This window comes from Eurosta solidaginis, chromosome 5 (genome assembly GCF_040869045.1).
Source record: "Eurosta solidaginis isolate ZX-2024a chromosome 5, ASM4086904v1, whole genome shotgun sequence".
Taxonomy (NCBI): Eukaryota; Metazoa; Arthropoda; class Insecta; order Diptera; family Tephritidae; genus Eurosta; species Eurosta solidaginis.
Genome location: NC_090323.1, coordinates 253,701,950 through 253,718,670, shown reverse-complemented (window position 1 = coordinate 253,718,670; position 16,721 = coordinate 253,701,950). Strand labels below are relative to the sequence as shown.

The following is a 16,721-nucleotide window of genomic DNA, read 5'->3' as shown; positions in this document are numbered from 1 at the left end:
AGTGAAGGGAGATAATAACATAAAACATTTGTTATTAATGTTCGATGCTATGTTCGTGCTCACTGCTGTACCCCATTCAAACATTTTTTTTTATTCACTTTAATGAAATCATGTTAGATTCTTGAAATAACATCATTTAAAATATACCTAAATGTATGTACATGCAAAATCGTAGAAAGGGAAGTACATAAAAGTATATGAACTGTAATTAATCTTTTTTCGCATAAAATTTATTCTTCATACACTACGTACGTATATGACACCTAGGGCGTGTTCATTTAACTATACTTAGATTATAAGGAAGCGCACTTTTGAAAGGCGAAAACTATGGCGTTGACGGCCGATAGGCATTGAATTTTTGCGCCATCTATTTATGATTATCGAAACACTAATATTTACGGCAACCACAAATCGGAAAATTAAATTTAAGATCATTAATAAATTTAAAATTAAATGAAAAAAAATTTAAGGATTTGATGTCGCAAACATACTATATATTTTAGACAATTAATCTAGGAAAGTTTAGTCTGTGCCTTCCCGATGGTATGAGGCCCATTCTGAACTGCATACAAGCTTTTAATATAGTTTTTATTAAATAACTTCCTTAGGCGGTATACACAATGCGTATAAAAGAATTAAATGAAATAAACGCATTGAAAACATACAAATAACCTTTTTTTTTATTGCCCAGATGCAGGCAAAATGCATTGAACATTCTCAAGAATACTGTAGAAGTTTGACAACAATTGCAATTGTTTGAAAGCATAGTACATTTATAGCTAAATCCGCGAAAACAGAGAGCGGTTCTTATTAAAAGCTTAGAATTCTTCCTTAACGTTTCCCTCTTACAAAAATTTTATATGTATAAACATAAGAATTGCTTCCATGAGCTGTAGGGTTATATTAATTAAGCAAAACAGACAAAAATTGTATTATTGATTTTCTTTAAAAAAAAAATGAATTGTAATTAATAAAGGTTATAAATGGGAATGCTGACGTCCTTATTGATTTAGATGGCACGTAGGGTATTCAGGTAAGGGGCCACCGAAAATTTAGGTGTGTCGGTGGCCATGGTTTTGAGGGTGGGCTATGCACCGGGCGTCGCAACAACACCCGCGGCGCCCCAAGTTATATTCGGCCCTTTCCTTTTTTATTTTAATTTTTCAGCAATTTTTTTTTTCCTTTTGATTTTCAGCGTTAGTAACCGGCCATGTCCGGTTCGGTAATTTTTTTTTCTTTGCGTTAGTTTCTTTTTTGAATTTAAATTTTTGAATGTTTAACGGTCTGTCCGTGGCATCCGGTTCTGCCGGATGTCGTTTTAGTTTGAATTTATAAGCGTTTTAAGTCGGCTCTGCGCTTTTGACAGTTTTTAAAGGCATGATATGACTTTTTTTTTGTTATGGCGCAGGAACTGTAAGATTGGCAAGGACCCCGCCCAGCCGACATGACTAGCCACTATGCACCACCAGATCATGCCGACTGCCTTCCTTACTGCTCCATCAAAGATGCGATTCCATAACAATGCGTTCGCGAATCCAAATCGAGCTTTGCCTTTTAATACAAATGTAGTAGCTAAAAAACGTACAGTAACAAATGATCCCATTTATAGTAGAGGTTATCCTTATCCTGTCTTCTGCGGATTTCATTAATAAAGAAATACTTACGTCTTCTGAAAGATGGCACAATTAGAAAATCGTGTTCTCCATGTAAAATCTCCAATACACGTTGTAACAAAAAAGGGGCTGGATGAAAATGGAAAGCAAAAGTTGCGAATAGTAATTGATTTCCGAAAAATCAATGAAATAACTATATCAGATAAATATCCAATACCCGAGATTTCTTTAATTTTGTCAAATTTAGGAAAATCACGGTTTTTCACTACTCTTGATTTGAAATCTGGTTTCCACCAGATAAATTTATGCGAAAAGGACAGGCAAAAAACTGCTTTTATTTCATTAATAATGGAATATATGAGTTTTGTCGTTTGCCGTTTGGATTGAAAAACGCCCCAAGCATTTTTCAGCGTGCAATTGATGATGTTTTACGTGACGAAATAGGTAAGACATGTCACGTTTACATCGATGACATTATTATTTTTTCACGCGACGAAGATACACACATAAGAGATGTAGATATAATTTTAAAAATGTTGGTGTAATCAGGAATGAGGGTATCGTCAGATAAGTCTATATTTTTTATGACATATGTTGAGTTTTTAGGATTCATGGTTTCACAAAATGGTATTCGAACCTGTCCTGATAAAGTTCGTGATATAATCTATATATATAAAAATGAATGTCCGTTTTTGAGGCTTATAGAATCCCCCAGCGGGTTAGGGGATCAGAATATACCCGCGGTAGGTATGCCTGTCGTAAGAGGCGACTAAAATACCAGATTGAAGGGGCTGTGTAGCGCAACCCTTCAGGTTGCCAGCGCAATATATAGCTTCTCCAAACCCAATTGTCAACCTCACCTATCCGCGGCGAATCCGGTTTCACTAACAGACGAGGCTCTGGCGACCCCAAGCTCCTCATGGAACTTGGGGGTGGGGAGGGACGGAATGCCATGAAGGTTTAATGTGGCCACATAAATCGTTCCCGAGATGGTCGGGCTAGCACCTTAATGGTGCTATGGTACCGGAGCGTACCGGATCTGTATCCGGCAAAGGACCATCACATCGATAACGCTCCCCAAAGCCTTCGGGCAGCAACCTTATCACTACAACAACAACAACAGCAGGCTTAGAGGATCAAAAACTATCCGGTCGATTTTGTGCAAACTTTCACATAAGTTGCGTATACCTCACGCGGTGGTTTGCACATAGGTTTGGTTGCGATCGACGCAAGGGTCTCGAGATATAGGCCAAAACGTGGACCCGGGTACCCCTAGAATGTGTTTATAGAATATGGATAACAAATGAAAGCTGTTGATGAGTGCTTTAGTAGAGGGTAATTTTTATACCTCTGGGTGACTAGGGTCTCGAGATATAGGCCAAAACGTGGACCCATGAACGCCTAGACAGTGTTTTTACATTACGGGTATCAAATTGAAGCTGTTGATGAGTGATTTAGTACAGGGTCGTTTTCATACCTTTTGGTGAATAGGGTCTCGAAATATAGCCCAAAACGTAGATCAGGGTAACACTAGGATGTGTTTTTACATTATGGGTATCAAATTGAAGCTGTTGATGTGTGCTTTAGTACAGAGTAAGTTTTATGCCGCTGGGTAACTATGGTCTCGAGATATAGGCCAAAACGTGGACCCGGATACACCTAGAATGTGTTTTTACATTATGGGTATCAGATTGAAGCTGTTGATGTATGCTTTAGTACAGAGTAAGTTTTACACCGCTGGCTGGCTAGGGTTTCGAGATATAAGCTAAAACATGTGTGTGTATTATGGATATCAAATGAAAGCTGTTGCTGAGAGCTCCAAAGTTCATTTTGATATTCGATTTAGTCGTATCAGCCTGGAAAAACTGATAAATATGCATGCGAAGCCGAACTAAAGACATGAATTAATAATACCCACATGCCTATTTACATACGTCCTATTCGATTTGCCTGAAATTTGGTATATAAATTTGCCTATATTAGTATTTACGATGCTTTTTTCCGGGAAGTAGATGAGAGACGGACTGGGACTGGGATTAGGACTAGGACTGGGACTGAGACTCAGGCTGAGACTCGGAGTGGGACTGGGACTGAGACTCGGAATTGGACTGGAACAAAATACATACCACCCTCTGGAACTGGCAATAAGAGATGAAGAAGAATGAGAAAAACTTGAGAGAAGAGAAAGGGAGAAGGAGACTGAGAAAGAGATAGAATGAGGCGAAGATGGAGATAGATGAAGCGAAAAAGACGGAGGGAGGAGTGAATACAATGATTAGGAAAAAGTGTAAAGAGGGAGGGCTGAGTTAGACGGGAAAAGCTTATTAAAATGTATGAAGACAGACCAAATTTAGGGCAGAACAACGTCTGCCGGGTCTGCTAGTTAACTATAAAATGCCGGAGACATTAGGGGGGTTGCGATCTTTTCTTGGCTAGCTGGCTATTATCGCAGGTTTGTTAAAAATTATGTTTCAATAGTGAAATCATTAACAAAAATTTTGCGTGGTGAGAATGGCCATATTAATGCAAATAAATCGAAACATGTGAAAATTTTGATCGCGAAGCAGTCCAGATTTTAATTATCCATTTGAGCTAACAACTGATGCTTCATCAAATATATTGGGAGCGGTATTATCTCAAAATAGTAAACCAATCACGATGATCTCTCGAACGCTTTCTTCCACTGAGCAAAACTATGCAACAAACAAACGTGAGATGTTAGCTATTGTGTGGGCATTGAAAGCGTTGAGACATTATTTGTATGGTACAAAAAATGTAAGGATATTTACTGACCATCAGCCACTTATATTCTCTATTTCGGAAAAAAACCCAAATACAAAAATGAAAAGATAAAGTGCATTCATCGAATAATTTTCTACAACATTTCATTATAAGCCTGGAAAAGAAAACAAAGTAGCTGATGCTCTTTCAAGACAGTATATTAATAACCGTACCATTACTTTGGAAACAGTGCATAGTGAAGAATCTTCAACAGATGTAATTGAAACTATTAAGTGCCATGTTAACCAATTTAGAAATCAAATTGTCTAACAAAAGGACCATCTTTTATTAAAACTTCTAAGGTTGTTTTTAACAAATTTATAGTTCCCTCACTAGGGTAGGCACCTTGTCGTTGGTGTGAGGGCTTAGCCGAACTCCATAGCGCCCGACTATGAGGCGGAGCTGGTTAGGACTGACATCTACGCCGTTTCGCCTCATACGAGGGCGGCGGGATGTCGGTGACCAAGAACTGCCAACCCCCTAATCCAGGGTGTTATGCGGACCGTGCCTATTGGACGATTTGCAGCCAGGGGATAAATTCGGCTGTATTCGAACGGACCCTTCCCGATACCGGGCCACCTCGGGAAGTATTAATGGCCTTACCACAGCAAGGGGCGCTGCTGTGGCGGACGGTTCTTTCCCCGTATATAATACTGGACCGCTGAGCCCGCCTTGTCGGGCAGGTGGTCGTACGACCAAGATGAACGACTCATTAACTGACTGTAATAAGGACGATGTAAAGAGGAGGACTGAGTCGCAATCCAAGGACGACAAATACGAATTAAGCGATGCGTCGGACTCGGGGAGCGAGAGTAGTGCTGATTCAATGAACTCCGTGTTGGAAAAGCACACAAATGAAAACGGAGTAGAAGAGTGGAGAAGGGTACGGAGCAGAGGAAGTAAAAGAGCTCTCTCGCAGTACCGTGCAGCACTAAGAATTGTTCAACGCTTGGGAGCAGTGGTCGACCCAACAGAAGTGGAGATCGAGCCCTTGGAATGGGCCCATGAAGCGGTAGAAGTAGGTCGAAGGCAGTTCAAAAGGTTTGCTGCGAGAAACCCTCGGTTCTGCAACCGGTACGAGGAGGAAGAAGCGTCGAATTGCAGAATGAAGAGACAACGTTCGGCGGAAGGCGACAAGCCTGCTTTCAAGAGGCAGAAAGGACCCAATCCTAGAGCCGCGAGGCAGGGCAGTCGCATAGACAAGACAAGTAGGCCCAAAGCTGTAAGACAAATGGGCTCCAATAGCGAGGTAGCAACTACCTCGAAAGCTGCGAGTCAGAGGGAAGTTCCAATTAAGGAAGTAGGAGATAAGCCAAAGGGAGATAACGCTAAGACTCCGGCTTTTTTGGAGGCGCTAAAGGGAGTTAACGCTAAGACTCCGGCTCTCTCGGAGGTGCCAAAGGAGATAACACTAAGACTCCTGCTTTTCCCGAGAAGCAAAGCAGTCACTGACTGTGGCGCTGGTTGATCGTAGCAGTCCTTTCGGACAAATGACTACTGAAAGGTGGAGATCTGTGGAAAGGGAGTTTATTAGCTTAATGCTTAAGATGATGCGGGAACAACCAAGTAAGCCCCTTCCAACCTTTGATTCGGGGGGATGGTATAACGGTGTGAAGATGATAGTATGCGACAACATTGCGAGCTTGCAGTGGCTGGAGGAAGTGGTTCCAAACCTCCAAAGGCAAGGGACGAACGCGCGGTTTGAGGTGGTGGATAAAGCGCAAATCCCCACGGTACCAAAAGTTAAGGTATGGATACCATGAGTGATGAAGTCGGAGGATACACTGCGACTTCTGCAGAATCAGAATCCGAACATACCGACACAGGATTGGAAGGTACTTACTGTATCTCGGCCTACCGAGGATGGTCAGTTCTACATCTTCCAAATAAACAAGCAGGCGGAGGATATTTTGTACACGCAGCTTGGTAAAATGTCCTTTGGCACTGGTAAAATTTACATGCGACTCAGGAAAAGAAGTCCCGAGGATAAAAACCCTAACACGCTAGAGGTGGGCGAAGTCGAAAAGGACCTCAAAAGCCTAAGGGAAAAAGACAGGTGGAGGTCCCCGACGTCACCACGAACGTGCTAGAAGAGGACCAACCGCTAAATGGTGCTGTGACTCGCACAGAGGAACACCCTGCACAACAGTCACGAGAGGCTGAAGGGGGCCTCGAATAATCTAAACCAAAAGGGCAAGGGGAGGACGACGACGTCAAGACGAAGGTTCTGGAGGGGGACAAACAGCCCAATGGTGCTGCGAGTCCTACAGATAAACCTCCAACACAGTAAAGTGGCGTCGAGCGAACTCCTCCTAACCCTTGAGGAGGGTTCGTTCGACGTGGCGCTGATCCAGGAGCCGTGGCTTTCATCGGGTGGAAAGGTTTCTGGACATAGCGCGCGCGGGTTTGGCGTTTACTACGCGCAAACGGAAGGACGGGTGCGAGCTGTAGTAATGGTAAGGAAACAGCTGCATTCATATATGCTGCCTAATTACACCACTGAGGATCTCGTAGCGGTGGCCGTTGAGCAAAAGAATAAGCAGGCATTTATCCTGGCGTCCTGCTACATGGCCCATGCTGCGGAGGTCCCACCGATGGAGTGCAAAAGGCTAGTACAGGAGGAAGGGTGCAAGGGGCGGTTGGTCATAGGCGCAGATGCAAATGCGCACCACAATGCGTGGCGAAGAGCAGATACGAACGAGAGAGGCGAATCTCTGTTTTGTTACATCCTGCAAACCAATTTGCAGATAGCCAACAGGGGAGATGTCCCCACATACATTGGTCCAACATACAGCAATGTTCTGGATATTACATTGAGCTCCGAGCGTGATATATCAAGGTATAATTGGATGGTTCTTGATAGACCATCCTTCTCCGACCATGCGTATATCAGCTTCAACATCCCCCTAAAGAGGGTAGAGAAGGGAGGAACCTTTAGAAACCCTAGGTCAACGAACTGGACTAAATTCCAGAAACATGTAGAAACAAAACTGGGACAACCCAAAGAGGTTGCTAATGTAGAGGAACTGGAGGAGTCGAATGAATTCCTAACAAGGACGCTTATGACTGCGTATAACAAAGCTTGCCCTCTAAGAAGATTCAGAGGAAAAGCAAAGCCGCCATGGTGGAGCAATGAGCTGAGTCTTCTAAGAAGACAGGTCAAAGAAATGTTTAAGCTCGCAAAGACCGCGGAAAGCGAAGCGTGTCGGGACGAGTACAGGGATCTACTGAGGATCTACAAGCGTGAAATTACCAGGGCGAAGAGAAACTCATGGAAAAGTTTCTGTACGGACATAGAGTGCTCCAGCGAAACAGCACGGTTGAAAAAAGTCCTAGCAAAGGGAAACATAGTCCAGGGACTAATAAAGAAAGAGAACGGGGAATGGTCACGTAATAGGTAGGAATCCCTTGAGGTGCTTCTCGATACACATTTCCCATCGGGAGACGGTTTAGAGGAGCCAGCAGACATCACTCACACTTCGATCACGGAGCTAGTAGTGCCGGGCTTGGTGACCGATACCAAGATCGAGTGGGCAGTGAAGACGTTTTCTAAGTTTAAATCGCCGGGCCCAGATGGTATATTCCCGGCCATGCTACAAGTCTCAAGTAGGGCGGTCGTGGAATGGCTTAAAATAATATTCGATGGGTGCATACGACTGAATCATGTACCGCACTCTTGGAGAACTGCTCGTGTAGCTTTTCTACCAAAGGCGGGGAAGATCGGTCACATGTATTCCAAAGACTATAGATCCATTAGCTTAACATCATTTCTGCTCAAAACCTTTGAGAGGCTGATAGATGTGTACATAAAGTCCAACGTGGATGAAAAGCTGCTCTCCACAACACAGCATGCGTACACCAAAGGCAAGTCGGTTGACACCGCATTGCATAGGGTGGTAATAAGCATAGAGAAATCCCTGGAATATAAGGAGTATGCTCTAGGAGTCTTCTTGGACATTGCCGGGGCTTTCAATAATGTTGCAAAATGGGCGATTATGGATGGTCTTAATTACATTAAAGTACATCCTGCCTTAATCAGATGGATCGGCTGCATGTTAAATTGCAGAAAGATTACATCACAATGGGGATTGTACGAGGCCACGAAATCAGTAGACAGGGGCACGCCGCAGGGAGGGGTGCTATCACCTCTGCTGTGGACGCTGGTCATCAACCAACTGCCCAGGCAATTCGATGAGGGACCCGTAAAACTTACGGCTTACGCAGATGACGTTGCAATTGTCATAAGTGGAAAGTGCCTTCCAACGATTAGTTCTTTGATGGATCGGGTGCTTCGCGATATTCATACCTGGGCATCTAATGTCGGGTTGAAAGTCAATGCGGAGAAGACGGATATGGTCTTGTTTACAAAGAGGTACAAGGTCCCAAATTGAACCAGGCCTAAGTTAGGAGGGATTACCTTACAGGAGAAACTTTGCACAAAATATCTAGAAATCATCCTAGACAGTAAGCTGTCATGGAAGCTCAACGTGGAGGAGGGGGTGAAGAAGGCCTCAACGGCACTCTATGCATGTAAAAGAACACTGGGGTGTACGTGGGGCTTATCGCCCTCTCTTTGTCATTGGGTTTTTACAGTGATTGTAAGCCCTATTCAATACCAAACAAGGGTGGAAAGCCACACATAAAACAACATACCTCAAAAAATTAGAGGGGGTATGCAGACTATCGATGCTTAACATTACGGGAGCCCTTAAAACAACACCGACGGCTGCACTGTATGCCATTCTTCAGATTCCACCTGTAGACCTGGTAGCAAAGAACATATCATTAACAACTGCAACCAGGCTCGGTGCCTCGGGGCAGATTGAGCGCCGACCATATGGCCATAGTAGTATAGCGTCATCAATCACAAGACGAACAGACTACATGATTCCCTATCTGCGCTTCGAGGGAGACCTTAAGGCCACAATAGAGGTGGACGGTTGGCGCAAGGGTGCGCAAATGGCGGACGAGGCGATACATGTGTACACCGATGGTTCCAAAGTAGGGGAAGGAGTAGGGTCTGCGGTATACAGCGCTGATCCGGAAATAAGCAGATCCTACAGGCTGCCGGATTACTGTAGCGTTTTCCAAGCGGAAATATTAGCCGTAACCAAAGCAGTAGAAACCCTGGAAGAGAATAGCTTAAGCTGCAAACGTGTTAACTTTTATATTGACAGTCAAGCAGCAATTAAGGCAATAATCTCGCATAGCACAGCATCTAAATGCGTGTTAGAGTTTAAGCAGTCTCTGGAGAGAATCAGGACAGGGAGAAGCATACATCTATATTGGGTCCCAGGGCATATGGGAATAGATGGGAATGAAAAAGCGGACGAACTTGCTAAAAAGGGCGCATCCCTTGAAGCTTGCTCCGTAGATGTCCCATTTAGATTGGGCGAGATTAAGCGAAGGCGAGAGGTGCACATGATCGACCAAGCGGGAAAGGCGTGGGTTCAAGCGCGGGGCTGTAAAGTGTCGAAGATTATGTGTAGGTCTTACAACCTTAGACTAACACAGTTTCCCCTATCATTAAAAAGAGAGGACTGTAGACTCATGACGGGTATTCTGACTGGACACTGCCTTCTGACGTCACATGCCTTTAAACTAGGCTTGGTCAGTGATAGCAGATGTAGGAAGTGCGGGTTGGAAGAGGAAACGATCGAGCACGTTCTGTGCTCGTGCCCTGAACTTGCCAGGCTAAGACTCCAGTTATTAGGAGTGATACAGCTGTCAGATCTAGAAGCAGCAAGTGGCTTAAGTCCTAGGAAGCTTCTAGTATTTGCCAAGAGGACGGAGTTATTTTATAACATAGGTCCTGGTTTTTGATAGGGTTTTTCAGTTTGGTCGTTAAAAACAAACTTCTGGTAACACTACGGACTCAATCAGTCTATGTGAGGTCGTCATGGACCGGCCAGTTCAACCTACCTACCTTAACAAATTTATACGTCATACTATTGTTTTTGATTCTGTTGAAAATTTGTTATTGTGTTTAATAATAGCACTAATGCTATTCACTGCGATCTAGAGACTTTGGCGGAAGTTCAAAATCGTATAGTTTCTTCATTTCCAGGTATAAAATTTAGACATACTGAATTGCTTGTAATAGATTTGACAAATAAAAATGATCAGCTTGAAGTTATAACTGCTGAACATAATCGAGCCCAGGGTTGTTTTTTTGAGAATTTTAAGCAAATTATTAGTGAGTATTATTTTCCTGAAATTAAAAAAACTTTAAAATCAATTGTTACAAACTGTAAAATATGTTTGGAGAATAAATATATACGAAAGCCCTCTAACCTAGTAATTGGGAGGACTCCAATACGAAATTACCCTGGCGAAATCCTACATATTGATATTTTCATAACAGATAAACAGTTTTTCTTAATTTGCGTAGATAAATTTTCAAAATTTGTTGTTGTTAAACCAATTGCGTCTCGATCTTCTTTGGATATAAAAGATGCTTTACTTGAAATTTTATTACTCTTCAAAAACACGAAAATAATTGTTTCAGAGGTTTTACTCAACATTAATGGAAATATCTCGCTGTATTAAAGAGCAACAGCAGTTAAATGAGACAGTGGACCTTGTTTTGTTGGCAACAAATAAATATAATAATAGCATTCATTCAACAATAAACTCTAAACCAATTGAAAATTTCAAAATTGTTCGGCTAGTGAATTAAGTAAAGTTTGGGAGAGATTATTTAAGGTTCAGGAAGAGACTTTAGAAAGATGCAATAAAGATAAAACAATGAAATCATATGAACCTGGGGAAAAAGTTTTCGTAAGGAGAAATAGGCGACTAGGAAATGAATTTGATGAAATATTTGTAGAAAGAGTAATTGAAAAGACCCTTGGTACATCAGTTTTAATCGAAGGAAAAAGATTCATAAAGGCAATCTAAGATGAGAAGAAACATTAAATTTTTTTATTAAATTTTCATATTGGTTTGATTGTAATGTCAATTTTGAATATTTACATGTATTCGATTATGTTGTTTAATGGATTCTTGTTGTTAAATTGTGAATTTTAAGTTATTATATCTTATGATATTTCAAACGCTGTAGTCATACAGTAGAATTAATCCTATTAACTCAAACGAGGACGATTCATATTAAAAAGGGGGAGTAGTTAAAGTATTATACTGTATGGCTTTGGTGTGAAAGAGTTGTCTTTGAGATTTTTGATGAGTTTGAAAATGTAACATGAAAATTTTTGAAATTTCCTACGGAATAAAATTGTTTCTGATCAACAAAAGATCTCCATAAAATTTTTTGATAAAATTATTATTATATATTGTCCCACAATATTCTTTATTGCCAATGAAACTCAGGTAGATAAGCTACAAGTTATGCAAAATAAAGCTATGAGTTTATTTAATAATTTGGGAAAAATTTAAACAACGTGACATCAGGACGGACAAGCCGACAGCTGTTTCGATTATACCTTGTAAATCTCTTCAAAACCCTTTCTCCCGGGAGTGGGATTTGAACCCGCACTCCTACGATGGTTGAAGTGTTACAAACGCATGCAGCCATGCCATGCCTTAGTTGTTGTAAACCTTATCTCAATTGCCTTCTTTTCTTCATTCATACAAAGCTATGAGATTTATATTAAACATGAGGTATGATACTCCCATTACTAGCATGATAGAAGCACTAAACTGGTTGAGTATAAAACAGCTTATATTCTACCACAGTATGAAATTTGTATTTAACCCCTTGTTGTCTGACGGTACTCTCCAGTACCACTTCTGATTTTGCTACTTTAAAAGCAATCAATAAGTTTTTTACATTATGCAGACCAACGGTACTTTAAAGTACAAAACATAGAACATATATAACGGAACTTTTAATAAAATTCGTGGATTCTTTACTTTTATGCTCATTTCAAGTAAGTTTTTTCCATAGTGCGGTCACAAATTAGAGGTGGTGTATTATTTGAATTATATCTTGCTAAATTCTTTAAATATTTCTACTAAATATAAAGAAAGTATAAGTTTTGTGAATTTGGTGTTTAGCTTTGAAGATACAAAGAACTTTACTTTTTTTGTTTACCAGTGATCTTTGATTTTTCGAAGGAGACTTGTAAGTGCCGCCGGGCTCTGTTGTCCTTGTATTTTCAGATTTTTATAAACAGCTTTTTGCAGATACTAGTGGATAAACTCTGGAGTTCACGGAAGATTTTTGTCAGAAAAAAAAGTGAATTTTGGGCATTTATAGACATAAACTTTTTTATGGGCTACCATCACCCGCCAAGTTATCGTCATTATTGGAGTACCAGCGAAGATCTGGCTGTGCCCATAGTACCAAAAACCATGTCCCGAAACAGATTCGATTCAATCTTACGTTTTTTGCACGTAAATGATAATTCTAAAATTCCAGAAAACAATAAGGATCGACTGTTCAAAATTCCCTCTATGACTGAAGGTCTGAATCAACGTTTTCTTCAGGTACACATATTGCCCTATGAAACCAATTAAGCGTGGTTACAAATTATGGTGCTTGGCGGATCAACGCGGATATATCAAAGAGTTCTCTATATACTAAGGAAAGGACGAAGCTGTTGAAGAAAAGTACGAAGGATATGGCCTGGGAGAGAGAGTAGTTTTATCTCTCACAGAAGAAGAGTGGGGAAAAAATAAGTACGTGTACTTTGATAATTATTTTACATCTGTCAGGCTACTAGAATTTCTACAAACGCAGAAAGTTTTTGCTTGTGGAGCATGAAAGCGGACAAGAAAATGAAGAGGCGAGTTCGATTCACGAACAACTATGAACGGTGTAACTTTTTTTAAATGGATTGATAACAAGCCCATACTGTTGGCTTCCTACTTCCATGGCACTGAGAAGAGTAATGTCCAACTGCAATTAAAGATTATAATTCATTCATGGGTGGCGTAGATCATGCAGATCAGTTTCAGATAGGCAGGCGATCTAAAAAATTGTGGCAAAGATTGTTTTGGGGGCTCTTGGAAATAGCTTTCATTAATTCCTACATTGTATATTGCCAAAGCCATGATAAAATGACTCCTAGATTATAGACGATCCGTTGCACAAGGCTTAATGACGCAAAAAGATGTTGCCAACAAACGTAAGTTGAGTCTTACACCAACACCCTAAAGCAAAAAACGTTGTGGAAAAGGTGAGTTAGTACCAAAAGATGTCCGATTAGGTAATTTGGGAGTACATTGGCCAATATTTGGAGAAAGTCGAGGAAGATGTGAAATGTGCAGTACAAAAAAAAATCAATCAAAACCGCATTCGAAATGTCAACACTGCGGAATATTTTTGTGCTGTAATGACAAAAAAACTGTTTTTCCGAGTAACATGGCATTAAAGCATAAAAATATGAGCTCTTCAAGCCCGACGGTACTTCTGATTACCATATCCTTTATTTTACATTGTAGTATAGTCCTTGAAATATTTTGTAAATTTTTTTTTTTTGGTTAATAATACATGCCTTTGAATAAAAATATACTAATATATACAAAAAATATACTTTTCTCGGTTTGGTCAATAAGGGGTTAATATTAAGCACGGTAAATTACCAACATACCTCAGCGAAAAGCTTATATGTATATGTAAATGATGCACATTCATGCGTAATCAGAAAAAACAATAATTTTAGATTACCTCTTTTCAAAACAGAAGTGGAAAAGCAAAATATATTTTATAAGGGCCTGAAATATTTCAATGAACTTCCTAATCACATAAAAAGTAGTAATAACTTCAATACTTAAAAAAAGAAGTTTATTGGTGCATTGTAAAACCCTTCCAATAAGATAAAGTTTTTCTCCTTTTATTTTTTACATGATATATCTGATACTGGAGCGCGAAAAGGGAATGGTAGTATCGGAAGCAGCAAAATATAATGCATCCAGCCCTAAGGAAAAGAAAACCGGTCGCCACCTGTAACTTCAGACAGTTCCAACAACTAAATTTCGCTGGAATTCGGTATTTTCAGCCGATATTAACTGTTGCTTATCGGAATCACTCGCATTCCGACAGCATTAATATAACAATAAAATTATATGATGTGTAACGAAAATAAGGCCAAACAAAAGTTGGAGCAGGGGGATTGGAAACACGTCCCTTTCAACCTCCCATTATATGTTGAGCTGTGCTGATCGGAATCTTCATGCATTCCGATAGCGTCTTTACTAAACAAAGTTGAGGGGTGATTGAATACACGTTATTTTCAATTTCCAACATCCAAAGACATGTTTAGCTGTGTTGATCGGAGATTAATACATTCCGACAGCTTAATATACAAATATAATTGAAAAATATAAGTTCCAAATTTTATTGCCTTAAGCTGGCAGCACTGGAGGATTGGAAACGCGTCATTTCCAACCTCCCTTAAATGAGTGGCTCACAGACTCGTCCGTTTGTCACTCTAGTAAATATGCTGATCGGAATCACATGGCATTCCAACAGCATATTCAATAGAAATAAGTGATTATAATAATGAATTGTACTTAGTAGTTTAAGTTTTAGGCCTAATAATAAATAATAAATAATAAATAAATAAATTAAATTAAATTAAAATTTTACATATACTATACATGATTGACAATGCATGTACATATAAACTGTACCTCTGTTAAGTCATCTGGAACAAGAAATCTCAACTGGACATCGGTAATGGAACAAAGCGGTACATGATGTTCGGTATCAGCATGATTAACGTTTGATTGAGGCAGGTTATGTTTATTGTACCTGAAATTAAACATTTTTCAAATTAGTGAAAAACTCAATAACAAAATTTAGCGTAAATTAACTTTAACTAGTTTAAAATCACAAAGCATATCATAGGGTAGCATAAACGGTGGGCATAATATACATACATACATAACATAAAATAACACAGCTTAACGTTCCTTTTCTTTCATTTCATTTTTTTTTACCTTCTTTTTCCCGCGTTCCTGTCCCGGCGTTCCAAGTAAGCACCGCTGTTCTCATATGACAAACACAGCTGTGTTTGTGTAGATATACAGTGATGTTCTATGAAATAGAGCCAGACACTCTCAAAATGATTTAAATGAAAAAATCTCAGCATCCGATGGATGCAAATATTTTATTTTGCTAACAATTTATGTTCGACTAGCTCGGCATAAAATCTCTTCGGAGGTTATCTACCTACATCCAGTACATTTTGTTAGGATTCGGCAGGGATACCTTCTTTTCTGGTCCCCCAATTTACTCTTCATGGATTTGAGAACCACTTTAGCTTCTACTAGTCAAGCTTTTATAGGATTACAAGTGTGACAGTCATATTAAACTCCGAAAATCATAGTAAAATGTAATTCAAAATTATATTGCACTGTAAAGCATCCGGCATAACCTAAAAACGGAATACATTTTATGATCTCACTGACTGCTCAGAAATCAAGTGAAGTCATTATTAGGTGAGATGAAATCAAAGCGAATATCTTTAGACACCGAATTATTTCTCTAGAGCAATTTCAAAATGGCAAAACATAGCGATAGGACCATGTTTTAGGTATGATTCCCACAAGTTACTTAATTTGTATCGAAACTATGAGGAATGCTCAATAATACAACACGATTTTAAGTGAAACCTTGTTATGACATTTCTATAAATCTCTCAGCCGAATAACAAGCCCAAACTCATAAGCCAAGGAGAAGACGAGAAAAGGACACGTTCTTATAAAACACATGTTGTTGTTGTTGTTGTAGCGATAAGGTACTCCCCGAAGGATTTGGGGAGTGTTATCGATGTGATGGTCGTTTTTCGGATACAGATCCTGTACGCTCCGGTAACACAGCACCATTAAGGTGCTAGCCCGACCATCTCGGGAACGATTTATATGGCCACATTAAACATAGAACATTTGAGCTGGCCGCCTAGTCATCAGATCTTAGTATTATAGAAAATGGATGTGTAGTTATTGTAGTCACTCTCGCAGTGGGATATGAGAGCAATAAAAAGTATTGTCAGGGTCTATAAGTAATAGCTCAGCAGGCAGCAATAATTATGGACACCCGACCAAGTTGTGTGCTCAAATTAAGTGCCTTACTTCAATTTGTATTTACAGTTTAGTGGAATTTCAAGTAATAGCATCACATGACGTGACGAAAGGTAAGAAATATCTCCTGGCTCTATTTTAAGTCAACCCCATAGTAGAACACTGCAAAGTTTTAAGTTTTTGGGGAAGTAATTTCGACTTTATGAATTGGATTGATGTATCAATATGAAGCCTATACAGTTTCTATCTACATATTAGTAATAAAAACTTTGAATATTTTCCTTAGTTTATTTATTTATTCGATTTTGACAGTGCTTGACTCTATTTCATGGGACATCT

At 39.9% G+C, this 16,721-nt stretch overlaps 1 protein-coding gene across 9 annotated transcripts in view; it reads right to left on the bottom strand.

Moving 5' to 3' along the window:
• The window catches only part of Naa60 (N-alpha-acetyltransferase 60), a 43,853-nt gene that overhangs the window by 23,111 nt on the left and 4,021 nt on the right, over positions 1 to 16,721 (bottom strand). For 8 of the 9 annotated variants that reach the window (XM_067789829.1, XM_067789830.1, XM_067789832.1 and 5 more), the window contains exon 2: positions 14,991 to 15,111. In XM_067789829.1, the coding sequence (XP_067645930.1) occupies positions 14,991 to 15,111 (121 nt within the window). Of the gene's footprint in view, positions 1 to 10,320; positions 10,497 to 14,990; positions 15,112 to 16,721 lie in introns of those variants that run through there. The other variant, XM_067789836.1, reaches the window with a different exon arrangement.